The sequence below is a fragment of the Lynx rufus genome, unplaced genomic scaffold (genome assembly GCF_022079265.1).
Source record: "Lynx rufus isolate CCGP_SWC_20201006 ecotype Redwood Valley unplaced genomic scaffold, mLynRuf1.p SCAF_2, whole genome shotgun sequence".
NCBI classification, from domain to species: domain Eukaryota; kingdom Metazoa; phylum Chordata; class Mammalia; order Carnivora; family Felidae; genus Lynx; species Lynx rufus.
This window is the reverse complement of record NW_025814834.1, coordinates 147293201-147305402: the sequence shown is the minus strand read 5'-3', so window position 1 is coordinate 147305402 and position 12202 is coordinate 147293201. Positions and strand designations below refer to the sequence as shown.

The 12202-nt window shown below is 40.9% G+C and overlaps 1 protein-coding gene across 1 annotated transcript in view; it reads right to left on the bottom strand.

Moving 5' to 3' along the window:
* GTF2B (general transcription factor IIB) overlaps positions 1 to 3934 on the bottom strand; it is a 33162-nt gene extending 29228 nt beyond the window's left edge. The window contains exon 1 of the mRNA XM_047086068.1: positions 3840 to 3934. Coding sequence (XP_046942024.1) covers positions 3840 to 3856 — 17 coding nt within the window. The 5' untranslated portion in view covers positions 3857 to 3934. The remainder of the gene's footprint in view (positions 1 to 3839) is intronic.
* Between the last annotated feature and the right edge of the window lie 8268 nt (positions 3935 to 12202).

Genomic DNA, 12202 nt, shown 5'->3' with positions numbered 1-12202 from the left:
TTTATTAATTATACACAATTATAAATGTTTGGTATCGGGGCACCTGGGTGGCTCCGTTGGTTGAATGACTGTCTTGATTTCGGCTCAGGTCATGATCTCAGAGTCATGGGATCAAACCCCAGGTCGAGCTCTGTGCTGAGTTTGGAGCCTGCTTAAGATTCTCCCTCTCCCCCTCAGCTCCTCTATCCGGCTCGTGTGTGCACGCTCGCGCACTCTCTCTCAAAAAGAAAAAAAAAAAAAAAAGAACATGAACTCTGTAGGGGCACCTGTTTGGCTCAGTTGGAAGAATGTGCAACTCTTGATATCAGGTTTGTGAGTTCAAGCCCCATGTTGGGTATAGAGATTACTTAAATAAATATTTGGTATTATGCAAAATAAGCCCTCTTTAAACGTTCACTTGAAATACTACAATACAAGCTTATGTTATAGCCATCACAAATATACATTCAGAAGACATCATCGACCATCCTTACAGTAGTAAGTAGGTATTTGTGGTTTTGGATAAATTTCTATGGGGCGCCTGGGTGGCGCAGTCGGTTAAGCGTCCGACTTCAGCCAGGTCACGATCTCGCGGTCCGTGAGTTCGAGCCCCGCGTCGGGCTCTGGGCTGATGGCTCAGAGCCTGGAGCCTATTTCCGATTCTGTGTCTCCCTCTCTCTCTGCCCCTCCCCCGTTCATGCTCTGTCTCTCTCTGTCCCAAAAATAAATAAACGTTGAAAAAAAAAAAATTAAAAAAAAAAAATTTCTAATGTCAGCAAACACAAATCGGAAAGTTAACTCTCAACACAGGTGATTCCCACTGAAAAAGTGATAAAATAATCCACGTTCCCAAAATGTATATATTTAACCAGAACATGTCTTGGATCTTTTCAGTGGGAAAATGGGGAAATAGAGAACTGGAGATTTGCTTTATAGTCACACTCATTCCATAAATTCCTATTAGGAAAATATTCTAATACATTATAACAAATAAATTAAGAACTTAGTATAAATTATGAAAAACTATGTTGAAATAAAGGAAAATGTTAGAATAACAGTAATTACAAATGGGCAGCCATATGGCACATGTCATACAACTATAAGGACTAATACAGTTTTTGCTATTAAAAAGTAGAATTATCTTCTTGTCTGTAAGTATATAAATGATATGTAAACACCTCAAAAATATGCCAAAAAAAAAAAAACAAACCAGATATGCTAAGTGAAAAGAGTAAGGTAGGGATTTTATACAAAACTGGACAAAGTATGAATTACAGTTTTTGCAATCACAAAGATGACTCTCAAAATGTTGTTCAAAAGAAACTAGACAGAGAAGAAAATATAAGCCATTTATATAAACCTTAAAGTGGGCAAAACAAATCTATGGAGTTAGAAGTTGGGATGTGGTTATCTTTGGGAAAGGGTAATGACTGAGGGCACAAGGAGGCTTCCAGGGTGCGAGTCGTATTTAATTTCTTGACCTGGGTGGTAGCTATGTGTGTGTGCTCATTTTCCAACTAAACTGTGCACTTAAAATGTGTGTACTAACTTCATGAAAAAAGGTAAAAAGCAAGGTAGTGAACAGTATTTACAACATCCTTTGGGGGAAGAAGAGAGGTTAGCACTACATGCATATGTTTGTTAAACCTCAGAATCATTAGGAAAACACCAAGAAACTGGTCACAGTGGCTGCTCTGAGGGAGAATGAGATGGCTGAGAGGGAAGAAAAGAAACTGCTTTTCACTTTTCGTCTTGTTTTTGTACTATTTGTGTTACCGATCCAAAATAAAATGAATCATGACAAACTAGTCAACTTTCGATCAGAATACCCACAAGAGTGATGTAAAAGAGGAACCACAAGAGTGGGGTGGTGGGGGAAGTAAGAGAGAGAAACGAAAGGAAAGGAATGGTGTAAACAACCAAACACCAATGACATTAAAATCATTTAAAGGACCTAAGAAACCACATAAATCCAAATCTCACTTTATAGCTGTCACTTATTGGGAGTCCACTGTGTGTCTAATGCCATAAATATATCAGTACTCTTCACAGCAACCCTGCAAAATAAGCATATTTCCCTTCCAAAGATTACGATCAGAGAACGATTAGCCTGAAATCACAGACTAAGTAGTGCAGTTTAGACCTGAACTCACATTCGTGCTCTTGTCTGTGAAAACATCAGGCGGTTTCATAACCTAGTAACTGTACATCTTCCTCGGGGGGGGGGGGGGGGGGACAAAGCTAAAGGCAGAAATACTAACACTTAACCTTTGTTCTCACTGGTAGAAAAACTTCAGAGACAGACAACTGCAATGACACACATATTTAAAACCTAGACATCTCCAGAAAAAAATTCATTTCAAAGATTATTTTTTAACAAAGGAAGAAGAAAAAACTCACACAAAGCAAAATTCTTTTGGTAAAGAATCTATCACGTGAATTTACTATATTTAATGTTGCAACATTTCTTACAATTTCCTGTCCTATCGTATGGAAAAGCTGTGCCCAAATATCACATTTACCTTTCAGATCTATCGCCACGAGAGAATATAAGTCGTATTTAGATGTCTTTGGGAAACTGAAGTTTTCCACTTACCTACAAGGAAGCGTTTCCCAACAGAGCCACACCCAGACAGAATGATTGAGCATTCAATCATAAAATTACAATCAGTAAACAAGAGTGTCAGTGGCTTTAAGAGTTGTTTCCAGGTTGTTTTAGCTAACACTGCCTCCCCAACACCTTTTCTAAAACTACAGTAACATAAAGTAGTAAGTCTTAGCAGTTACACAAAACGGCCTGGACTTCAGCTTACTATTTTGTGATAATGGCTTTCATCAGGAACTCAATTCCACAGAAGATAACAAGTTCAGAAAATTATGCCACAGTTGCCTCTCAGAAGCTACAGAATTTGATACTGTACTTAATTCGAATTTGTACTTAATTTGATACTTTTAATACATTATGAGTTAACTAGGGACCAACTGTGTGATAACAGAAAACAGATAAGAGATTCTACACTTTGTTCGAACACTAACCTTGGAAAAGTCAACCTTGGCATGACTCAGTTTACATTTATGCAAAAATACTAATATCTACCTCATAGTGATCATGAGAGATATAATTAGGGTCTACAAGCATTTTTCTGATCACAGGATTAAAGGCTGTCTCTAAGGGCAGTGCAAGCATTTCCTGTAGATAGGAATACATCACATTTTAAAAATATATTAGACAGTGACTTCCCAACATATGCAAGTAATTTTCTGCAAGCAAGATTTTCTTCAGGAGTAAGCAGAAGACATTTGTAGAAAAATAAACCTCTTAGAAGGAAACCTATCAACTCTTGGTAAATGCCCTAGCTTCCATTTCAGAAGGCCTCTGGGATGGTAACCAGTTTCCACCAGGCTTACCAATGCTGACGTCCCTAACTTTCTAGCTGTCAGATCGATAGGGGCCTGGGACTAAACCCTTCTCGCTCTTTGGAAAGGATCGCGGGCTGGTTGAGCCACAGCTGGAAAAGCAAGCGTAGGAAAAATTAACAAGAAAAAAGACGGGTTAAAATACCCCCCCAAAAGATGCGAAGCCAGGGCTGGGAACACAGGGGCCCCCACAGGGTTGGTGTCTGGGTGAGAAAACAAGTCAGGACTGTGGAGTGGTAACGCAGACGGCTCGGTACCCCCTGCGACACCCCTGACAGCACTGCCGTCTGGAAGTGCCTTTGTCCGGGTCGGCCAGCCAGTCCGCCGCCTCTCCCCGCACCTCCGGGGCGCTCTGCCCGACGCGGCAGCCCCGGCAGCAGCCTAGCAACCCTGGCACTCCCCGCCCGCCCCTCACCTCGCCCGGCTCGGCCGGACATACTAACCGGCTGGTAGACGCCATCTTCACGGCCACTGTGGTCCCAGCTAGAAGCCACAACAAACGAACCAAGAACAGGAAGAGATTGTGGCGACAAGACGCTCGGAGACGGCCTTTTATAGGCGAGTCACCCACGCAGTCGTAACAGGGCGCGGCTACGGGTCGGGAGAAAGGCCAAGAAAAGTGAGATCCTGTACGCCACGTGCTTTGCGTTTTTTTAGTTTCGTATTCCGTTTCTGTGATATGCTATGGTGCTGAGCCAATCGACGAAACTACCCAGGAAAATTCTCAAGGGAACTCAGCAAACGGGGTACACCAGAGATACCCTCAGCCTGCTGATGTAAAACACAAAGACAACCCGGCCTGCGTGGTGGGGGCAAAGCCCACATTCCCGAGGGCTAACCATCCCCCTCCCAGTGGGGAATCAGTTACTCCAGTTTGAGCGCATTTCTTACTGGCCCAGACGGGTGATTCCACTAAGGAATTTGAAATAAAGAGAGAAATTCACTTAGGTCAGCCAGAACAGGTGTCAATTCAGGCAAGCTGTGACTTCTTAGGCACGTTCCTTCTCCTTTCGGTACAAGGGGTAATAGTATCTGCTTTACATACCCCTTTAGAATTGGCAGGAGATGAAACAAAACCTTGTAAGAACACTCCGCACCCCTGAGACAGGGAGATGTGAGCCCTATCCTAATTTATTTTCACGGCCTTTGCAAATTTGGCTGTTAGCTGAAGTACAGAGAACTTAGTAGAACGTTTGATACCTCAAAAGTTCCTTAGATTTATTAATTAGCCAAACTAACCTCAGAATAGTAATAATAATAACAACACTACCACCAATCTGCTGAAAATAAACCACCCTTGTCCCTGTGGGAATCAGAAGAAAAGGGTGCTCCAGGTTTCTATGGGGATGAGGACTTGGAATATAGTGGCTGCTTTGTTCATTTGGACATGGGACTTAAATGCCACTGAGCCCTCATTGTTTCTTGAAAGATGGGCAAGACTCGCTTTCTTAGAAAGAACAAGGGGTGTAAGAAGCAGAAGTTTAGGAAATGAAATCTGGCTGGAGACAGGATAGTTTTGTTTTGTCTCATTTCCTTCAGTCTTCCTATGTGTAATTCTGTTTTGAAAAACATGACTGTACTTTGGCTGGTGGCGGGGCCGGGGGGGGGGGGTGGAGGTGGGGGTTCCCCCTTAATATCTGGAAAAGTTTCAAAAATGTCCGTTCATTTCAGCTGTGCCAAGTGCAACCAGAAAAGGGCTTGGGGGTGCTCCACCCCAAAGGGGCAGGAAGTTTTCATAGGTAGAGAACCTTGACTTGGGAGAGGAAGAGGGAGAGGAGGAAGAAGAGGACAACTAGGCACCTCTGGAAGATCGAGAGTAAGGACCTACGCAGGCACCTGGGTGGCTCAGTGGTTGAGCGTCCGACTTCGGCTCAGGTCATGATCTCACCGTTCATGAGTTTGAACCCTGCATCGGACTCTGTGCTGACAGATCAGAGCCCAGAGCCTGCTTCGGATTCTGTGTCTCCCTCTGTCTCTGCCCCTCCCCGGCTCACACTCTGTCTCTGTCTCTCAAAAATAAATAAATGTTAATTAAAAAATTTAGAAAAAAAAGGAAGAAGGACCTACCACCTAATGGTTTATGGTAGGAATTCAGTAATGTTTCCAAAAGGAAGAAATCTGAGGGGTTGAAACCCTGGAGCAAGAAAGCTGGGCAACCTGTTAAATTACTCCTGCCTCACCTGGAGAGTCTCTTATCTGTCATAACCTAGTTAGGATTTCTTTTATATTAAAATAGAAACCATTTAGGTAAGCCATTCCTTTTTTGTTGTTAGTACAGCATTGGCAATTTATACAGCATTTACATCAACAGTTATCCCATTTTATCTTTACATCTGATCCTGAGATTAAAAAACACAACACACACACACACACACACACACACACACACACACACACACACTCTCTCACAGTTAGGGTTTCATCACATAGGAATTAACGACCCAGACTAGAATTTAACAAAACTTCTGGTTTGTTAATATCATCATTTTTATTTAACTTAAATATGTGAATGAATTAAGTAAGATAATTCACTCAAATCAATTATTTAAATCAACTCATCTTTTTTTTATTTAAACTTTTTTTAAACTTTATTTATTTATTATTGAGAGAGAGAGAGAGAGCACAAGCTGGGAAGAGGCAGAGAAAGAGGGAGACACAGAATCCGAAGCAGGCCCCAGGCTCCGAGCTGTCAGCATAGAGCCTGACATGGGGCTCAAATCCATAGACCGTGAGATCATGACCTGAGCTGAAGTTAGACACTTAACTGACTGAGCCATCCAGACACCCCAAACTCATCTTTTTTAACTTAAGCATTTATTTTAAACGTTCACATCACTTGATGTGCTATGGTTCTTCTAAAGTGTAAAATGCTTTTACATGCCTAATAAATCATTTTTTAAAAGTGCGTGACCCACCTAGAAATATTTTTAAAAACTTTATTGATGTATAATCACATACTACAGAATTCACCTCTTTAGAAATTAGTGATTTTTAGTAATTTAAAATTTTTATTTTAAGATTTTATTTCTAAGTAATCTTTACACCCAATGTGGGGCTCAAACCCACAGCCCTGAGATCAAGAGTCACATGCTGTACTGACTGAGCCAGCTAAGCACCCCTTTAGTAACTTTACCAAGTTGTGCATACATCCCTACAATCCGGTTTTAGCACATTCCCATCATCCAAATAAAAGCACTCATGACCATGTACAGTCAATGCAAATTCCACTTCCAGCCCCAGGAATCACTAATCTACTCCCTGTCATACAGATTTGCCTTTTCTGGACTTTTCATGTCAATGGAATCATATAATATGTTGTCTGGCTTCTTTTACTTGGCATAATGTTGTAGAGGTTCATTGAATTTATCTTGTGACCTCACTTTTGGAAACGTTGATATTTAAGTGTCTGTTATGGTGACATTAGAGAAAATAACATTTTCCTAATGTAAGCAAGGCTTGAAAAACATTCACTTGGAAATTAAATGACATATTCTGCTGGACTAGGAAGAACAGAGGATTCAGTGAAATATATGACCAGACCTGACTTGGACTCTTAGAAATGGGATGAAGCCTCATGCGCCTGATAACTAATGTGATATTATTACTTCCAGAAATGTGCGGGGTTTTTTTAATTGTTCAAAATTTTTATCATGTATGAAGACATTCAAACACACTAAAAATTAGAGCATAATATGATGAATGCTCAGGTGTCTCTCTTCTTGATTAAATGAGTATCAAGATTTTGCTGCATTTGTTTCATGTATCTGTTTCTTCCTTTCTGTCTCCCCTTGCTAAAGCATTTTAGGAACAAATCCCACATATCACCTTGACTCACACATATTTTAGTGTACGTGTCTTAAAAATAGCACTATAATACTTACTATATTACCAATGATATCCTTACACAGGAAGTTTTCAGTTGGTGATTGTCCTGGGCCGGCTTTGTGGTGGTTTGATTTCACCAGGCAGAAAAGTAAAACCCTGCTGAAGGTGGCAGGGAGCCAGAGAGGGAAAAGGAGGGCCCCACATGGGAAGTGCCAGAACTAAGGTCCTTATGCATCAGGCCATCTGTCAGGTACCTCACATTCGTTAGGTTATCTAATTCTGGGTTGTCATATCAGGCAAGATGTTATTCTCCTTCTAAAGGCTTAGAGAGGTTGAGTGGGTAAAGTGCCCAGGGTCACACAAGAAGTTAGTGGTGGAGGTAGAATTCAAACCAGGAAAACCTGACTCTAAAATTTGTCCCCTTCTATGCATGTCCACTATGTAACTGATACTGCAGGACTATATTTTGGGGCCCAAATTACTGTCCCCTGGGAAATACAGATGCTATTTGTAGAAGCATTCACTATCCTTTTGATTTTTTTTAAGTTTATTTATTTTGAGAGAGAGAGAGAGCAAGCACATGCTCCAGTTGGGGAGGGGCAGAGAGGGAGAGAGAATCCTGAGCAGGCTCCGTACTATTAGCACCGAGCCCAATGCGGGGCTCAAACCTGCAGACCGAACCGTGAGATCATGACCTGAGCTAAAACCAAGAGTCGGTCGCTCAACCAGCTGAGCCACCCAGTCATCCGTATCCTTCTGATTCTTTAATAAAGACATAAAATTTGTCTTTAAATTCAGGTAGAAGTAGTAATAAAAGTTAATAATCATGATATTAATGATAGTCACATACAGGAGCACCTGGGTAGCTCAGTCTAATGAGCGTCTGACTCTTGATTTCGGTTCAGGTCTCACAGTTTGGGAGCCCCGTGTCAGGCTCCGTGATGATAGCGTGGAGGCTGCTTGGGATTCTCTCTCCCTCTCTCTCTTTCTCTCTCAAAAATAAATAAATAAACATTAAAAAAAAAATAAAGTTAAGGGTGCCTGAGTGGCTCAGCTGATTGAGCGTCCGACTTTGGCTCAGGTCATGATCTCACAGTTTGTGAATTCGAGCCCCGTGTCAGACTCTATGCTGACAGCTCAGAGCCTAGAGCCTGTTTCAGATTCTGTCTCCCTCTCTCTCTGCCCCTCCTCCACTCACGCTCTGTCTCTCTCTTTCTCTCAAAAAAAGAATAAACATTTTAAAAAATGTATTAAAAAGGATAAAGGTAGGGGAGCCTGGGTGGCTCAGTCGGTTAAGCCTCTGACTTCAGCTCAGGTCATATCGCAGTTCATGAGTTCCAGCCCCGCATCAAGCTCTGTGCTGACAGCTGGGAACCTGGAGCCTGCTTCGGATTCTGTGTCTCCCTCCCTCTCCCTGCCCCTTCCCTGCTCATGCTCTTTCTGTCTCTCAAAAATGAATAAACGTTAAAAAAAATTTCTTTTGAAAAAAAAAAAAGGTAGAACCAAGGCTTACTTGGTTTATTATTTTAAAAAAGTAACCTACACTCACAGAGTGCTTATTATGTGCCAGGTACTATTTTAAGGATTTGTGTATATTAATTCACTTAATCTTTCCAACAAAGCTATAAGTTGGATACTGTTTCTGTCCCCATTTTATAGATAGGGAAATTTGAGGCACAGGATGGTTAAGAATGGCCTGAAAACACAAGGCTAGTAAATGGCAGAGCTGGGATTGGAACCCTGGCAATTTACATCAGAGTCCACACAGTATGCCTCCTAATAGAAACCCAATGTACAGAAATTCAATTTACAGACTTGGAGATCAGGGAATAGATTCAACAAGCAGTGTACCTGCAGCAACCGTGTGGGCTTGATTGTATGGGGCAGCTGTGCTCTAAAATATTCTGATCAGCTGTCTGCATAAGATTACTTGTGTTTGTCAGACCATGTGCTGCCTGCACTGAAATGTGCCTGGCTCATGTCCCATTGCTAAATGTACTTGTGTACGTGATCCTGAATTTAACTTTTCCATTTGTTTGTTGATTTATGTGACATCTTTTAGGCCCCAGTATTGGCAGCTTGTCCTCCATTTGAGAATAAATCTCGCTTTTCACTGAGAAAAGCCAGCAGCTACTCCACATGCTAGGAAGTAGAATTTAGGCTTAAAACATTAATAATCTGTAAGCGGATGATATTAACTGTCAGTTATCTCCTTACACAATCAGGAACAAAGATTGTTAGAAATTAGTTCACTTTTTAATTCAATATTCAGTGGGTACTTTTCTCTTAAACTTCTAAAATACTCTGATAAAAGGAAAACAAAACAAAACAACTCTGAAAGGTTCAATTAGGGGTGCCTGGGTGGCTCAGTCGGTTGAGCATCCAACTTCAGCTCAGGTCATGATCTCACGGTCCGTGAGTTCGAGCCCCGTGTCGGGCTCTGTGCTGACAGCTCAGAGCCTGGAGCCTGCTTCCGATTCTGTGTCTCCCTCCCTCTCTGCTCCTCCCCCACTCATGCTCTGTCTTCTCTCTCAAAAATAAACATTAAAAAAAATTTGAAAAAGGGGTGCCTGGGTGGTTCACTTGTTTGAGTGTCCAACTTCAGCTCAGGTCATGATCTCACGGTCTGTGAATTCAAGCCCCGCGTCGGGCTCTGTGCTAACAGCTCGGAGCCCAGAGCCTGCTTCTGATTCTGTCTCCCTTTCTCTCTGCCCCTCCCCTGCTCATGCTCTGTCTCTCTCTCTCTGTCAAAAATAAATAAACATTTAAAAAAATAAAAAGTTCGATTAATAGCTTGTCACTATTAAAATTAATATTTTTCCAAAAAGATAATTTGGCATTAAGTATTGACAGCAAAAGTTATGCTGCACTGTTTAGTGCTGTTTTATTCTGTCTTAAAACTAATATTTTTCCCAAAATACCAACTTCTTCATTTTCTAATAAAAAATATGAGGACATTAAACGATCTACATGATTATAATTTCCTAAAAATGTTTTTAAGCATATTTATTTTAGTGTACATAAGATTTACCTTTAGGGACACCTGGATGGCTCAGTTGGTTAAGCGTCTGACTTTGGCTCAAGTCATGATCCCATGGTTCACGAGTTCAAGCCCCACAAACAGGCTCTGTGCTGACAGCTCAGAGCCTGGAGCCCGCCTCAGATTCTGTGTCTCCCTCTCTCTGCCCCTCCTCCACTCGTGCTCTGTCTCTCTCTCTCTCTTAAAAATAAATAAACGTTAAAAAAAATTTTTTTTTAGATCATTTAGCTTTAAAATTCTGTTAATGGTTTTCAAGTGACTTGATGAACTATTGGGGGAAAATGAGAACGTGGACATGTTCATATTCATGTGACCTGTTACTTGACACTTTCTTAAAGACTAAGTTTTTTTTTTTTTTTTTATGTTTATTTTTGAGAGAGAGACAGAATGCAAGCGGGTTAGGGGCAGAGAGAGGGAGGCACAGAATCCAAAGCGGGCTCCAGGCTCCGAGCTGTCAGCACAGAGCCTGACGCGGGGCTTGAACTTACAAGCTGTGAGATCATGACCTGAGCCGAAGTCGGACGTTCAACAGACTGAGCCACCCAGGCGCCCCAAGACTAAGTTTTAGTATTAGATATTGTTTCCATGTAAATCATGTGCTAAAAACCTTACTGTATAAAATAAGTACCTATTTCCAAATAATCTCATATGATTTGAATATTAAATGAAAACTCTGAAAGTGTTAATTATAAAGGATGACCATGTAATGAGAATATAAAATTGCTTCTCTCATTACTAGCCATGTGTTGCTCACTAGTATAAATCAATACAACCTTTTAGAAAGCAATTTGGCAATACTCCAAGAATATTAAAACCTCTTGTGCCAGCAATCCCTCTTCTGAGAACCAAAGTAAGGAAATAATCTAAAATATGGGATACTATGTTTGTAAAGATGTCCATTGCAGCATTATTTATAATAATATAACACTGGAAGCAAGATAAATGCTAAAAATAGGAAAATTGGAGCTTTGGTAATAATGCTCTAAAACAGGAAGCAACCTCTGCCTTTGAAATAGGGGAATGATGTACAGAAGGTCCTTAAGTCTTAGTGCAATGTAAGTAGTAAAACCAATGCATGTACCAGGGATCTGTTCTAAGCAATGCTTTACCACAGCTGATTCTGCTATTTCAGGTGCTTGAAAGGAAATTGCAGTGAGCTCACTGAGGGCTGAAGCAAAATTTTCCTTGGACCTTTGTGACTAATCCTTTGCACACAGAAGACACCCAATAAATGTTGGTTTGTATGGGTTGTTGGTTGAATAAAAGAAATAATATATTTAAAATATCATTATTCTGACTGTTCTTCACAATAATTAGACCAAATTACTGAGGCTCACCAAAAGAGCTTTCTGAATTATAGCTTTCCCTTTTTCTGCATCCTTCATGCTTTCTCTCTTCTACAAAATTGTCCATTATACCTGTTCACTCTCGCTATTCTCTGACCTTTCCTACCTAGTATTCTTACTCTTTCACATTAATGAGATGAACGGACCCTGCCCCACACTTGTGAAGTAAGGCATTTGCCACACACTGTTCTACCACTGATCTTAGTCAAAACAGGTAGTCTGCTCACGGACTCATGTTCTGACATCAAGAGTCTGTGCTCTCATTGCTGGTATTACTATTATCTGAGTATTAGCAGTGCACCCACTGCTAAACCAAGTCATGTAATGAGTGTGACAGTAAGATAAGTAATTCTCAAATAGAGCTTAATAGAGCTGGTATTCGGTACACCATCACTTATATAGAATACTTTTACTGCAAGTGGATTTTTTCAAGTTAAAGAAAAACCAAAGTAAATTTGGATGCAGCTTTTTAATTAAAACGACAAAGCCCTAATTGGTTAGCCATCTTCCACTGTTCTAACGACCTTATTCTATGGCTTTTGCATCAAGATGCAGTATAAAACCTGCCATCACAAACCCGTGCCACTTTTTGCAT